This window comes from Hesperophylax consimilis, chromosome 24, assembly GCF_061612785.1.
Source record: "Hesperophylax consimilis isolate HC1 chromosome 24, BYU_Hcon_1.0, whole genome shotgun sequence".
NCBI lineage: Eukaryota > Metazoa > Arthropoda > Insecta > Trichoptera > Limnephilidae > Hesperophylax > Hesperophylax consimilis.
The window spans coordinates 20,831,348-20,847,610 of record NC_142859.1 but is presented as its reverse complement, the minus strand read 5'-3'; the positions used below and the strand labels follow the sequence as shown (position 1 = coordinate 20,847,610).

General features: G+C 33.5%; 1 protein-coding gene and 9 non-coding genes across 15 annotated transcripts in view; all 10 read right to left on the bottom strand.

Annotated features, from left to right (window-relative positions):
* Nucleotides 1–6,515: 6,515 nt before the first annotated feature.
* LOC149412058 (uncharacterized) overlaps nt 6,516–16,263 on the bottom strand; it is an 86,231-nt gene continuing 76,483 nt past the window's right edge. For all 6 annotated transcript variants that reach the window (XM_089646449.1, XM_089646447.1, XM_089646451.1 and 3 more), the window contains exon 3: nt 6,516–6,725. In XM_089646449.1, coding sequence (XP_089502575.1) covers nt 6,658–6,725 — 68 coding nt within the window. In that variant the 3' untranslated portion in view covers nt 6,516–6,657. The remainder of the gene's footprint in view (nt 6,726–16,263) is intronic.
* On the bottom strand, nt 10,880–10,998 carry LOC149412072 (5S ribosomal RNA). Its single transcript, XR_016304768.1, has one exon. It is a non-coding gene; the product is annotated as a 5S ribosomal RNA (ribosomal RNA).
* Nucleotides 11,580–11,698, bottom strand: LOC149412071 (5S ribosomal RNA). The gene has a single exon (XR_016304767.1). It is a non-coding gene; the product is annotated as a 5S ribosomal RNA (ribosomal RNA).
* LOC149412070 (5S ribosomal RNA) lies at nt 12,280–12,398 on the bottom strand. The gene has a single exon (XR_016304766.1). It is a non-coding gene; the product is annotated as a 5S ribosomal RNA (ribosomal RNA).
* On the bottom strand, nt 12,980–13,098 carry LOC149412069 (5S ribosomal RNA). Its single transcript, XR_016304765.1, has one exon. It is a non-coding gene; the product is annotated as a 5S ribosomal RNA (ribosomal RNA).
* On the bottom strand, nt 13,422–13,540 carry LOC149412068 (5S ribosomal RNA). The gene has a single exon (XR_016304733.1). It is a non-coding gene; the product is annotated as a 5S ribosomal RNA (ribosomal RNA).
* LOC149412067 (5S ribosomal RNA) lies at nt 13,864–13,982 on the bottom strand. The gene has a single exon (XR_016304764.1). It is a non-coding gene; the product is annotated as a 5S ribosomal RNA (ribosomal RNA).
* LOC149412066 (5S ribosomal RNA) lies at nt 14,686–14,804 on the bottom strand. The gene has a single exon (XR_016304732.1). It is a non-coding gene; the product is annotated as a 5S ribosomal RNA (ribosomal RNA).
* LOC149412065 (5S ribosomal RNA) lies at nt 15,386–15,504 on the bottom strand. The gene has a single exon (XR_016304763.1). It is a non-coding gene; the product is annotated as a 5S ribosomal RNA (ribosomal RNA).
* On the bottom strand, nt 16,086–16,204 carry LOC149412064 (5S ribosomal RNA). Its single transcript, XR_016304762.1, has one exon. It is a non-coding gene; the product is annotated as a 5S ribosomal RNA (ribosomal RNA).

Here is a 16,263-nt window from a genome sequence, read left to right as displayed (position 1 = left end):
CTTTAATATAAATTACAAAAAATTGAAGGATACGTATACTAAAAGACTGAAAAAAAATTATCCAAGCATCGGGAATAAAACAACTTGTTAAAAGTGAGACACGAATAACAGATAAATCCAGGACGTTAATTGACCTTGTCACATCCAACAGATTAGATTTGAATCTAATAAAAAAATTAATAACTAATAGTTCTAGATGAGCCAAAAATAACCAACCATAACCTTATACACATTACACATAACACAAAAAGAACTAATACGAAAACCAGCAAATTAATAAAATTCAGATATAATAAAAAATTTATAACAGTGAAAGGTTAATTGAACTTCTGGGTGATATGGATGAACTTCATCAAATGAAATTAAATGAAAAGTATAAATCATTAATAAATAACCTTCAAGAAGTAATTGATCAGTTATTACCAATCCAAACTACTAAAATAAAAGGAACAAATAAATGGCATAACATAGAACTACAATCAATACAATATGAAAGAGATAGACTGTACAAAATCGCAAAAATCTCAAAAAACTCACCAGACTGGAAAGCATTCAAAAATGCAAGAAATAAATACTCAAAACAACGGAAAGTTAGTATGAACGATTACTTCAAAAATAAAATTATCTGTGAAAAAGAAGACACTAAAAAAATGTGGAAAACCATAAAAGGATTACTGCAAACCGAAGATAAAGGGATGAAACATGACATTGAATGTCCACATCAGATACAGGGTAGTATACAGAATTGCTTCGACAAATATTTTGTAAACAGCATAATAAAATTACATCATAGTATACAAATACTAAAGGAAGACAACCACGTGAGAAATGTTCCCCTAAACCGAGAAAAACTTGTGTTTAAAGAGATTGATGAAACATATCTTTTACAGATTCTTAAAAGCACCAAATCAAAAGAAGAGTCCAGATGGAATAAGTTTTACAGTTTTGAGAGATGCAATGCTAGTTGTAGGACCTCATCTACTGAACATAATAAATGAATCGTTAAAAAGTGGAAAATTTCCAATCACATGGAAAAAATTTATTGTGATCCCGATTCCAAAAGTTGTTAGTACCAAAAAATGTGAAGAATTTAGACCAATAAATATGTTATCAAAATACGAACAGGTACTAGATATTGTCATAAAGAAACAACTCGTTGAGTATTTGGAAAAACATCATATATTATGTGACGAGCAATCAGGATTCCGGAACAATAACTCTTGTGAAGCGGCAATAAACATAGTGTTTGATACATGGAAGAAAGAAACAGACAAAAAAATTACCACTGCAGCATTCTTAGATTTCAAAAGAGCATTTGAAACGATAGAAAGGAAAAAAAAATTGGAAAAATTAGAAGATATAGGTCTTTCTGAAGTAGCTCTAAATCTGTTTAAAGAATATCTCCACAAAAGAAAACATGAAACAAAAGTTGAAAGCTCAGAATCAGAACCAATAGAAAACAACCTCGGTATTCTGCAAGGGTCGGTATTAGATCCAATTCTATTCATTATTTACAGAAAATGATATAATTAAAACCTTTAAACATTGCAAAATTAGATTATTTGCAGACGATACATTAATCTACATTTCATGTGAAGAGTACATAGATGCAATCAACAAATTAAATAAAAACCTAAAAAATATAGCGAAATGGGTGAAATTAAACAAATTAAAACTAAATGTAAACCAAACAAAATGTATGGAAATAGGCAACAAAAAGCATAATACTGAGTTAAAATTGACAGTTAATAATTAAAACATTGAAAAAGTAAATGAAATTAAGTAACTGGGTGTAATACTCGATTCAAAACTCACTTTCACAGCAAATTTTGAATATGTGCTAAAGAAGGTATCAAAAAAGTCCATTTTCTTAGAAGATTAAGAAATAAACTAAATGGAAACACTACAGAGCTCATTTATAAAACTATAGTTGCTCCACATTTAGATTATTGCTCTACTTAGTTATATTTGGCCAATGAAGGAAATTTGAACAAACTAGATGTTATACAGAATAAAGCTTTGAGATGTATACTGGGAAAAGGCAAATACGTAAGCATTAATCAAATGAGAGAGCAGCTAAATTGGATTCCATTAAAAAGATACTGTTATTTAATGTGTTAATTTTTGTGCATAAAGTCATGAACAACCAAATGCCATAATATTTTAAGGATGAAATTGTTTTTAATAGAGATCTTCATAATTACGAAACCAGAAATGTAAATAGAATGAGATTGCCACAAATGAAGAAATCAAAATCACAGAACTGCCTAATGTACAAAGGACTAAAGATGTATGATGAAATGCCTGAAAGTCTGAAGAGTGAATGTATTTAAAAAGAAATGTTGTTTATTGTAAAAATATTTAAAGTTACAAACTGAAATATTATCTTGTTTATATTCAATGTTGTATAAACTAACTCAATAAATAATTTAAAAAAAAATTTAAAAAAAATTCTAAATTTCGCGACATATCTAACCCTTAGAATATTTTTATCTCGGATTGAGAGCTAGTATAAACAGCCTGCTAGGTGCTGAACGCGCCCCGGAGTTAACCTTGCCCCAGTTAATACCGTACTTGTCAAAATAATCCCAGGCTGCGACGTCAATCGTTGGCCTTCGCTACGATCCTGCCACTGATAACTCTTTTATAAACTCTCTTTGTGTTATTAGGACATTCACAGACATTACACAAGGACCTGCAACGAAATCAGACAACCAAAAAAGGACAAAGCCAATACGCAGAACAGTTAATTATACAAAGTGACGTGCGCTGCCAGAAATCATAAAAACTACACCATCTTTTTTTACATTAAACCCACACAGCAGGACCGGAGGAAAATAATTTCCCTCGGGCCCTATGCCATCTTTTGGGATGGGGTGTGGAGGGTCTCTTTAAGGAATGGAAGTTCTGGGAAAGTAGGTAAGTACAAGAGATCAGTGATCAGTGTAAATGAATCTATCCCTCCCGCTGCTACGCAATGCGATGGGTCGAGAGACCACTCGGAGAGGTCTAGTGGTCTCCCCAAATCAGCCTCACCCTATGTGACCCACCACGCAGCTGGCGGTCAACAAGGAAACGATATCGAACCACTTGGGGTGACCTATAGCAGAGGTCTTGGTTATCTATTAAATTGTTCCCGGGAAGACAGTACCCAAACCCGTCTCCTAAATTGAAAATTGAAATCAATTAATGTATTAAAAATAAATTGTAAATACAACATAGAGCAAAATAAAATTTAAGTTGTAATTAATAATTTACAATAACTAGTGTTTACAACAATCTAACATCTTGATACAGTTGATTTTTTTAAACTTTGCTTGAAACAGTTTGTTTACGTCATGTTTTGTGTCTATATCTGAACTACCAAAAAATTAGGATTTTCCTTTTTATAGTAATGTAGTATTATCTTTTTTAAATATATATTTTACATAATCAACATAATATGATAATGTAAAAGTTTTTGCATTATCATATTATGTTGTTTTGCGCGTGTGTTTCGTACTGGAAAGAGGAAATTGTTTTTTAAAAGGTTGTCATTGTCAACAGTGTTGTTAACGATTAAGATTAAAAAAATTGTTGTCAAAATGTCAAAATTATTCAAAACAAAGAAAAAATCTACAAGAAAGTGTTGAAACACGGCTTAACAATTATAGTTACAAAAAATATTGATTTTTCTTAAATAAACGTATTTTTCATAGTAGAAATAAATAGTGGTAAAAAAGTAGTTTTAGTAGAATCGAACGCGTGACCTCCATGTAAAACCAAGCGTGCTAATAAAACCCCGGAGGTCACCCACTGCGAATTTTAAATGTTTTTTGTTGCTTACATGCTATTTTATTTATTTAGAATCTAATAAATTATCTGTAACGTAAGAATTAATTACTGCAATAAGTGAATTTATTATTGTTGTGCCGATAAAATTTCTAGGGTGGAAGATACTATTAGTATCGTTCTGGTAAAGATCACTATTAGGAATTGCAATGTTGCCGTAGCTGTTTGATGATCAAATGTACTTCCCAACTTTCATCTTCCCTATCTTCTTCCCCTCCCCATTTACTTCTGCCTCACATACTACCATTCAATTGGGGATAGCATAGTCCCAGTGGATACAGAGGTTCGGAAGCAGTTTGGTCTCTTGTACCGTATTCGCATTACAATTTAATTTCAGTTTTGTAAAGATATTTTTCATTTGTCAGACACTTTACAGTGACAGTGCCAAATAAAACACTCGGCCATGAAAAAATCAACAATAATATTTTAGAAAAATAACAATATAGAGACATGCCCGACATCTATGTAAAACAGAATGAAATTAATCGTACACGAAAGTTCTTGGGATGGCCGCTAGAGTCCGCTAAATCGTAATGCATTAATACGTTTGCAAGCCAGATACTACATTATATAAATATTTAATTACATTATTTGCTCTTTACAAACGAGTCGGTCGGATTGGAGAAGCTATTTAAAATAAAACACTCAAAAAAAAAAATTATATAATAACGATTTAGAGACATTCCTGACATCAATATGATGTTAGTGCAACTAAATTAAATTCATGTTGCACGAAAGTTCTTCAGGCTGCCGCTAGAGTCCGCTAAAATCGGTTATGTTGGATTACATTGCGGTGAACAAGAAAATACATGCACGTTTTAGTGTGATGTATAATAACACTAATTATTAGTGTAGTTCTAATTAATCGTTCAAAGTTATCTAAATCTGTATTGGACCATTTAGTTATGCCGAATTAGTACATTAACCTAGGTATTGCCCAAGTGCTTTTACTAATTTTTTAGCAGATAGATTGCATTTTAAAAATTTTCTGATCCTAGTTTGAAATTTAATCCTAATATCATTTTAATACTAGTATAGTCTAATTTATTTAATTGTGGGTATCCTAAATATTTATAAACCTCATCCCTATTAATACTAGTAATTTGGAAATTTCTAAATATATTCTCGTCCCCATTTACAATTTTGCCTTTATCTATATGGATCATTCTTCATTTATCTAAACCAAAAGTATTATATTATAATTATTATTTTAGACTTGTAATGATTTATTTTCGGGGTACTGTGCCGTGTTGTGATACCTCCTACATTAGCCAAAATTTTTGACAGCGTTACTATAAATACAAAAAATAAATAAAATTACAAAAATTAACAATAAGAACTAAAAACAGTAATAATAAGTACAATTTTTTGCATCCAGAAATAGATTCAACCAGTTTGATTTTATATGTTTTCAAGGTACCAAATGAAAATACGTACACCTCGTAGGGTTTTGAATATTTTACAGATACGTCCCATAATATTAGACTTACAAAGTGCTATACTGGACAAATTGGCATTCAGGGCAACAAGTTCACAATTTTGTATAAGTAAAACACCCAGTGATTTGACAGATCTTTATTAAAAAAATATGTTTTCAATATGATCAATATAAGTTTGATATTGGGGATTCCAAATGACTGAGTGAGGCAAAATTGTGACTACCCAATATGTCCATATGTAGTGAAATATATGTGTGCCGTATGGGAAAGGGCTTTGCAATATCTCCTTCATATATTAATTTTAAAAGGGTTCCAAATTCTAGAATAATATGAGTTCGTCTGACTGTCTAAAATAATAATCACAGGTGTTACATACTCAGTGCTTTTTACTGCAGTTGTGTGAAAAATATGTTTTTCATTAATTTTATGAAGTTATAAGGGCCTGTAACAAAATTGCTTATATTATTTACTATATAGTTCTCATTTGAATAATATTGAACCGGGATTGCAAACCCTGTTCAACATTATCCTTATTAAAAACCTTCGCTGATGCACCTACAAGTTAAAAAAAAACAATGGAAATTCAGAGCATACAATAGACAAGCTAATAAAAAAAAGATTACGTTAAAAACTAATTTGTTGAAATCAAATTAAAACTAGTTTATTGAAATCTATCACTCGGTAGGTAGGTTTACAATTGGTAAATAGGTTACCAAAATTTTCTGGAAAAATCAGAAGAATATTATAATATACATATTTGTGCATTACAGATTGATGCAATCCTATTACAATACACGTGAAAATAACGTTTCACTTGATCGTGACACGTATGTAGATGGCAAATATTGAATAACCAATACCAAACACAAAATTAGATGATATGTTAAAAATCAGGGATTATTTTTGGCATCATTAACCCTGACAGACAAACGATTCCATAATAACTCAACACAATAAGAAATCAACACACATTTAAAAAGTGATATAAAAAATCATTAAAAGCAAAGAAAAAAACTAACATATTAACCTAATTAATCTAGTTTTGTTTCATCACTTTTTAAGGTGTGTTGAATTGTCATTCTGATGAGTTAACCTTTCACTCAGAAGAACATATCTGTACTTAAAAGGATTCTTCATTAAAAACCTTCGTCGATTCGACGCCGCAAAAAGTGCACGAGCAGGTGAGGGTTAAAAAAATAAAATCAAACATAAACATTGCCTTAGGTTAAGTATTTTAATGCTTTTGTTGCTATTTACAATATCGGAGTTCTCTTAAAATAATCTCATCACTTTATAAAGTTCGTTGATCTCAGAATATCTTATATTATATAATTTTATCATAGTTTATGTACATTATTACGGTCTAGGAGTCGTTCTATAGTGGCTATCAAACGACTCGCACGTCAGGGGGAGTGGTTCCCATTGCTTCGTTGTAGGAGGGAGGAGCGAAAGAATCTGAAAATAAAAAAATTAAATAGTTAGAATTATCAGAAAACATAAACATGGAGAGGGCGTTATGCCAAAACCACCTCAACCCAGGCCAGGACCCTGAATCAGTGAAGGCCACATATACCTTTATTAAATTAACTCCTCACAGGAGGCCCTGAGGAAAACGACCTCACTCAGGATCTATTTTATCTTAGGGGATGCTGCGTGCAGGGTTCTTTTGAGGAGAGGAATTAGAGAATGTCCTGGAAAGGAAAAAGTTTGAGGGGTGGGTAGGAATGGGAGTCGGTGTGTCCAGGAGTGACGGACGTATATATCAATCCCTTCCAATGCGGTGCAAGTCGACTGACTGGAGGGAGAGGTCAAAGGGTCTTTAAACGGAAGGCAATGTGTGGGCAAACGCATCGCTCGACCTGGACAAACCTGACCCCCTTGCTTCCGGGCCCCCCTGCTAAATCGCCAAACGCAGCGAACCATTTAGGGGATCTATGGCAGAGGTTTTGGTTATCCAATGAATGGTTACCGGGGCCGTTGTACCCACTGCCTAATTTCCATAAGCCATTCAACCTTATTTTACCACCTACCTCATAAAAACATTTTATATTGTAGTATAAAGAATAGATAACGGGTGGCTAAGAATGTTTTTTGTTCAGATCGATATTACCATATTCCAGCTAGATGGAGTCACTTCCCAGGTAACAAATGACTCGTTAACTGCTCTCTACGATTTATTCCATAAAAGAGTAATTGGTGGCCGAGGAGATATCTACTGGCCACCGAGGAGTTCAAATAAGAGGCTACTTAAAAGGTAAAATTTTCAACCCGTTACCGCCCAACTTGAATGTTTTAAAGCGAAGAATCACAGACGCCAAGATCAATGCCAAGAGCAAATCTTCAGATAGTGATTGAACATTTTAGTTCCAGGCTAAATGAGTGTAAAGAAGTAGATGGTGCTCATTTACATAATATGGTTATTTTCAATAGATGGAAATTAAAAAATTGTTCTGTAAATTAACAGTAATTAAAACGAGTTTGAACCCATCATGGCATTTTATTTTTAAGTATCAAAAACGAAAACATTCCGAGACATTCTGAAACAGTCTAAGATAAAATGGCTTTTAAAATAATTTAGGATGATCTTGTATAAATAGGCGGCCAACTTTATTCGGTGTTGTGGCCTGGGTTGAGGTGGTGATGGTTGTATTCGCAGCAGTGCGAAAGCAATCATCACCTGTATAAAGACATGGATATTTTGTGTTGTTTATTTGATGAATATTTATTAGTCAGATAAACGACACAAAAAAGTAAAGGCCTAGACGCTGAAAACCAAAATAGCCACCGATTTTCTAAAAACATAATTTATAAATAAATAAAAAACATTGTTAACTTATTAATCGTTACATAAATTCATAAAAAAAAATATTTGTACATTTTTAATAACCTTAAGTTTTTCATAAATATGCTGCACGATTTGGTACACATAACCGTATAAAATTTTATCAATAAAAAAACTCTTTCAATTATATATAATTAACAATTTTTAAGGACATATAAATTTGTATATACAGTGTGTTACACGAACGATTTACCGAATGATTTTACCCGAATGATTTTAACAAGCGATTCCTGAACACATTTGGAGTAAAAACTGTAAATTTAATTTTACTGTTCGATGACATATATTTTTTTCAATTAAAAACAAAAAAAATATTTTTCCATCATCCATCGCCATTGAGTAGTTGCACCCAACCTAGCAGGTTACGTGATACGCACACCTTATACACGGTGTCCGGAAACTCGTAGTACAAGCGGGAAACTGGAGAATCTACACCACATGGGGAACCCAAAAAAACATAAAGTTTTTTGAATTGAGCATTTTCAAAAAAAAAAAAAAACCAAAAAAAAATATTTTTCGGCTATTTTAGGGTTAAAGTTTTTTCTGGTGTTTAGGATTGAATAACAGATGTTTTAACCCTGCAGAGCAGAAATATTTTATGATTACACCGGGTTAAATGAAGGGTGATTTCAAAATAATGCTTCAAATCCGAGTTTCTTCATTTGTTTTACTTTCAAATAGTTTTAATTAGTTGGGTACTTTGATCTTCAGTAATAATTTATAAGAATTTGATTAAAAAAAAAAAAAAAATCAACTTCAAACTCGATTTACTCGATAACGAAAGCTCAAATAAAAAAAATATATACTACAAAATCGACTCCAAATGTGATGTAGATTCACCAGTTTCCCGCTTGTACTACGAGTTTCCGGACACCCTGTATATATTCTATAGCACGGTAACGGACCAGACGAAGCGTTTACCACATGATTCCATCGCGACATGTAGCAGTGTAAACAGTGGCGACATGTGATTTTTTAATTGAAAAAAAAACATGGGACAACAAAATGACATCCATGTTTTTACTCAAAATATGATCAGAAATCTCCGGTTGAAATCATTCGGGTACATAATAATAATAATAATAAATTTATTTTACATAAAAATCATACAATTAAACATGCGGAAACTTTGACTAGCCAACTAGGAATGGATCCTGTTTTAGGCCAGTCAAATTGACAAGTTTAGTTCAAATTATAATTTAGTACTTAATATAAAACAAAACCGGTAAGTAAATAACAGCCAGATAGTAGTAATAAAAAGACAGATCACCACAGGAGTTGTAAGGTAGAAAAAATGGGAAGGGTAGTTTATAAGTTTATAATATAGTTGGATGATTAGAAAATAATCGATAGCATTGATAAATAAAGTACAGATTAATACAGAATCGACAATTGTGTTCAGAGGTGATAAATATGTGTTTTTGTATAGTATGTACTTTAAAAAAATATGTATTACACCCTGTTACACCCTGCATAAATTTGTGAATTGTTTTGGAACACAGAAGATCTGGCGCGAAATACAAATCGAATAAAACTTAATGTAATTTTATACAGGTTAGAAAGGCTATTCGATGAATCATAACTATTCTCTAAAATGAAATAAAAGATGTAATTTTTTTCATTCAATCTAAATAAATTCATCAATCAAAAATATCATTCCAATATGTCGATAAGATGTCAAAATCTATGACAGAATGAAGTTAATAGACATAAAAATAGTTATTTTTCTATATCGCAAGACATTTCGCGAACAACGATGAGTGGCTAATTTTGGACAAGGGGAATTTCGTATAGATCATTATAATAAATGGTGTAATACATGACTCATGTATCAGTTTTGTTTAGACATTGTTTAGTTTGACGTGAAAATAAATTAATGTATGCATTGTAATAAGGTTGAGTATTTAATCGATAGATGGCGCTAGTCATAAAGCTTACTCCAGAGTCCGTCAGATGTCGCTAGGGTGTAACAGGTACTTGTGAGATCATATTATTGTCAGAGAGCAAGCTCCTCGGGGACCGGAGAATTACCTACCCTCGGGTAATGAACAGTGTAGCTTAATCTAGACCTTTTACTAATTTCAAAGAGTTCCCAACACCGAAGTCTGCATAGTAAAGGCAGATATAACAATTATATTGTTAAAATATAATTTGGCCTTCTTTCGTCTGTCCTGACCTGGGTCGAGGTGGTGATTTATCACATAATGTCGTAGGTATTGCCAAAATTGACCCAAACACATTACTCAAACTGCATTACTTGCTTATATCACGTTCAAACTTATTATTCGACTTCAGATAAGAAAATTTTGGTGAAACAGAAAAAATACGCTTTATATATATTAAAATTTTAAATATCTGTTTTTTGAAGTGAAACTTCTTTACCCGCGTCATGCAATTTCGAGTACCGGAGTAAAACCAACTCATGACCGAAACGAAAATGCGGGACCGATTAAAGTTCATTTGATCTAGTCAAAGTTTTGAAGTAAAATATAAATGCTTCTTAGCTCATCTCGACAACTGGCGTTGGTGGTGTAATGGTCAGCGTAGTTGCTTTCCAAGCAGTTGATCCGAGTTCGATTCTCGGCCATCGCACATTATTTTTTTGTTTTTAACGCCTTTTTTTTTTTCAATGGTTGACCATAATATCAATCCACTAAGTAATATTTTAGGCCTGTAGCATACTTGAAAAGTTAAAGAATGATATAAAATTTTTTATGATGTTAACGATAAAAAAATAAAAAAAAACATAAAATTACCATAAAAAATGGGCCAACGGCACGCGGTGTTCCCAAGCGGTCACCCATCCAAGTACTGACCGCGCCCAATGTTGCTTAACTTCGGTGATCGGACGAGAACCGGTGTGTTCAACATGGTATGGTCGTTGGCAAACGCTAAACAATATTAATTTCTATTCTACCTGCCAATAAATATATGAAAATTAGTATAAAAAAGCCCTAATAATACTGAAAACATTAGCAAGGTGTGTGCGACGTTGATAAAAATAATCATTACATACGCGCTTGAAAAAGATCGTAATTACATCCATAACTTTGCAGGAATTTTTGAAGTGAAACTTCTTTACCCGCGTCATGCAATTTCGAGTACCGGAGTAAAACCAACTCATGACCGAAACGAAAATGCGGGACCGATTAAAGTTCATTTGATCTAGTCAAAGTTTTGAAGTAAAATATAAATGCTTCTTAGCTCATCTCGACAACTGGCGTTGGTGGTGTAATGGTCAGCGTAGTTGCTTTCCAAGCAGTTGATCCGAGTTCGATTCTCGGCCATCGCACATTATTTTTTTGTTTTTAACGCCTTTTTTTTTTTCAATGGTTGACCATAATATCAATCCACTAAGTAATATTTTAGGCCTGTAGCATACTTGAAAAGTTAAAGAATGATATAAAATTTTTTATGATGTTAACGATAAAAAAATAAAAAAAAACATAAAATTACCATAAAAAATGGGCCAACGGCACGCGGTGTTCCCAAGCGGTCACCCATCCAAGTACTGACCGCGCCCAATGTTGCTTAACTTCGGTGATCGGACGAGAACCGGTGTGTTCAACATGGTATGGTCGTTGGCAAACGCTAAACAATATTAATTTCTATTCTACCTGCCAATAAATATATGAAAATTAGTATAAAAAAGCCCTAATAATACTGAAAACATTAGCAAGGTGTGTGCGACGTTGATAAAAATAATCATTACATACGCGCTTGAAAAAGATCGTAATTACATCCATAACTTTGCAGGAATTTTTGAAGTGAAACTTCTTTACCCGCGTCATGCAATTTCGAGTACCGGAGTAAAACCAACTCATGACCGAAACGAAAATGCGGGACCGATTAAAGTTCATTTGATCTAGTCAAAGTTTTGAAGTAAAATATAAATGCTTCTTAGCTCATCTCGACAACTGGCGTTGGTGGTGTAATGGTCAGCGTAGTTGCTTTCCAAGCAGTTGATCCGAGTTCGATTCTCGGCCATCGCACATTATTTTTTTGTTTTTAACGCCTTTTTTTTTTTCAATGGTTGACCATAATATCAATCCACTAAGTAATATTTTAGGCCTGTAGCATACTTGAAAAGTTAAAGAATGATATAAAATTTTTTATGATGTTAACGATAAAAAAATAAAAAAAAACATAAAATTACCATAAAAAATGGGCCAACGGCACGCGGTGTTCCCAAGCGGTCACCCATCCAAGTACTGACCGCGCCCAATGTTGCTTAACTTCGGTGATCGGACGAGAACCGGTGTGTTCAACATGGTATGGTCGTTGGCAAACGCTAAACAATATTAATTTCTATTCTACCTGCCAATAAATATATGAAAATTAGTATAAAAAAGCCCTAATAATACTGAAAACATTAGCAAGGTGTGTGCGACGTTGATAAAAATAATCATTACATACGCGCTTGAAAAAGATCGTAATTACATCCATAACTTTGCAGGAATTTTTGAAGTGAAACTTCTTTACCCGCGTCATGCAATTTCGAGTACCGGAGTAAAACCAACTCATGACCGAAACGAAAATGCGGGACCGATTAAAGTTCATTTGATCTAGTCAAAGTTTTGAAGTAAAATATAAATGCTTCTTAGCTCATCTCGACAACTGGCGTTGGTGGTGTAATGGTCAGCGTAGTTGCTTTCCAAGCAGTTGATCCGAGTTCGATTCTCGGCCATCGCACATTATTTTTTTGTTTTTAACGCCTTTTTTTTTTTCAATGGTTGACCATAATATCAATCCACTAAGTAATATTTTAGGCCTGTAGCATACTTGAAAAGTTAAAGAATGATATAAAATTTTTTATGATGTTAACGATAAAAAAATAAAAAAAAACATAAAATTACCATAAAAAATGGGCCAACGGCACGCGGTGTTCCCAAGCGGTCACCCATCCAAGTACTGACCGCGCCCAATGTTGCTTAACTTCGGTGATCGGACGAGAACCGGTGTGTTCAACATGGTATGGTCGTTGGCAAACGCTAAACAATATTAATTTCTATTCTACCTGCCAATAAATATATGAAAATTAGTATAAAAAAGCCCTAATAATACTGAAAACATTAGCAAGGTGTGTGCGACGTTGATAAAAATAATCATTACATACGCGCTTGAAAAAGATCGTAATTACATCCATAACTTTGCAGGAATTTTTTTTTTCAATGGTTGACCATAATATCAATCCACTAAGTAATATTTTAGGCCTGTAGCATACTTGAAAAGTTAAAGAATTTTATGATATTATTAATGATAGTAACGATAAAAAAATAAAAAAAAACATGAAATTACCATAAAAAATGGGCCAACGGCACGCGGTGTTCCCAAGCGGTCACCCATCCAAGTACTGACCGCGCCCAATGTTGCTTAACTTCGGTGATCGGACGAGAAACGGTGTGTTCAACATGGTATGGTCGTTGGCAAACGCTAAACAATATTAATTTCTATTCTACCTGCCAATAAATATATGAAAATTAGTATAAAAAAGCCCTAATAATACTGAAAACATTAGCAAGGTGTGTGCGACGTTGATAAAAATAATCATTACATACGCGCTTGAAAAAGATCGTAATTACATCCATAACTTTGCAGGAATTTTTTTTTTCAATGGTTGACCATAATATCAATCCACTAAGTAATATTTTAGGCCTGTAGCATACTTGAAAAGTTAAAGAATTTTATGATATTATTAATGATAGTAACGATAAAAAAATAAAAAAAAACATGAAATTACCATAAAAAATGGGCCAACGGCACGCGGTGTTCCCAAGCGGTCACCCATCCAAGTACTGACCGCGCCCAATGTTGCTTAACTTCGGTGATCGGACGAGAACCGGTGTGTTCAACATGGTATGGTCGTTGGCAAACGCTAAACAATATTAATTTCTACTCTACCTGCCAATAAATATATGAAAATTAGTATAAAAAAGCCCTAATAATACTGAAAACATTAGCAAGGTGTATGCGACGTTGATAAAAATAATCATTACATACGCGCTTGAAAAAGATCGTAATTACATCCATAACTTTGCAGGAATTTTTTGAAGTGAAACTTCTTTACGCGCGTCATGCAATTTCGAGGACCGGAGTAAAACCGACTCATGACCGTGACGAAAAAACGGGATCATTTCGCTATAGGAGCCTAGCTAATATTATATACCTAGTTTAACTCACTCTCCTAACTCATCTTCGCTGTCTACAGGCAGAGCGCACGACTGTGGTCGTGAAGAACCGAGGTTCGATCCCCGCTTTAACTAATTTTTTTTTTCTTTTTTTATAACTTTTAATTTTTTTTATCACATGCTACTTATAAATATGTCAATAGACAGAAAAAAAGAGAGAATGAAATGAAAAGAGAGAGAGAGAAGAATACTAGAAGTTTCACTTCTGTCTTGCGTAGGCTTGACACACCCATTTTTTTTTTTTTCAATGGTTGACCATAATATCAATCCACTAAGTAATATTTTAGGCCTGTAGCATACTTGAAAAGTTAAAGAATTTTATGATATTATTAATGATAGTAACGATAAAAAAATAAAAAAAAACATGAAATTACCATAAAAAATGGGCCAACGGCACGCGGTGTTCCCAAGCGGTCACCCATCCAAGTACTGACCGCGCCCAATGTTGCTTAACTTCGGTGATCGGACGAGAAACGGTGTGTTCAACATGGTATGGTCGTTGGCAAACGCTAAACAATATTAATTTCTATTCTACCTGCCAATAAATATATGAAAATTAGTATAAAAAAGCCCTAATAATACTGAAAACATTAGCAAGGTGTGTGCGACGTTGATAAAAATAATCATTACATACGCGCTTGAAAAAGATCGTAATTACATCCATAACTTTGCAGGAATTTTTGAAGTGAAACTTCTTTACCCGCGTCATGCAATTTCGAGTACCGGAGTAAAACCAACTCATGACCGAAACGAAAATGCGGGACCGATTAAAGTTCATTTGATCTAGTCAAAGTTTTGAAGTAAAATATAAATGCTTCTTAGCTCATCTCGACAACTGGCGTTGGTGGTGTAATGGTCAGCGTAGTTGCTTTCCAAGCAGTTGATCCGAGTTCGATTCTCGGCCATCGCACATTATTTTTTTGTTTTTAACGCCTTTTTTTTTTTCAATGGTTGACCATAATATCAATCCACTAAGTAATATTTTAGGCCTGTAGCATACTTGAAAAGTTAAAGAATGATATAAAATTTTTTATGATGTTAACGATAAAAAAATAAAAAAAAACATAAAATTACCATAAAAAATGGGCCAACGGCACGCGGTGTTCCCAAGCGGTCACCCATCCAAGTACTGACCGCGCCCAATGTTGCTTAACTTCGGTGATCGGACGAGAACCGGTGTGTTCAACATGGTATGGTCGTTGGCAAACGCTAAACAATATTAATTTCTATTCTACCTGCCAATAAATATATGAAAATTAGTATAAAAAAGCCCTAATAATACTGAAAACATTAGCAAGGTGTGTGCGACGTTGATAAAAATAATCATTACATACGCGCTTGAAAAAGATCGTAATTACATCCATAACTTTGCAGGAATTTTTGAAGTGAAACTTCTTTACCCGCGTCATGCAATTTCGAGTACCGGAGTAAAACCAACTCATGACCGAAACGAAAATGCGGGACCGATTAAAGTTCATTTGATCTAGTCAAAGTTTTGAAGTAAAATATAAATGCTTCTTAGCTCATCTCGACAACTGGCGTTGGTGGTGTAATGGTCAGCGTAGTTGCTTTCCAAGCAGTTGATCCGAGTTCGATTCTCGGCCATCGCACATTATTTTTTTGTTTTTAACGCCTTTTTTTTTTTCAATGGTTGACCATAATATCAATCCACTAAGTAATATTTTAGGCCTGTAGCATACTTGAAAAGTTAAAGAATGATATAAAATTTTTTATGATGTTAACGATAAAAAAATAAAAAAAAACATAAAATTACCATAAAAAATGGGCCAACGGCACGCGGTGTTCCCAAGCGGTCACCCATCCAAGTACTGACCGCGCCCAATGTTGCTTAACTTCGGTGATCGGACGAGAACCGGTGTGTTCAACATGGTATGGTCGTTGGCAAACGCTAAACAATATTAATTTCTATTCTACCTGCCAATAAATATATGAAAATTAGTAT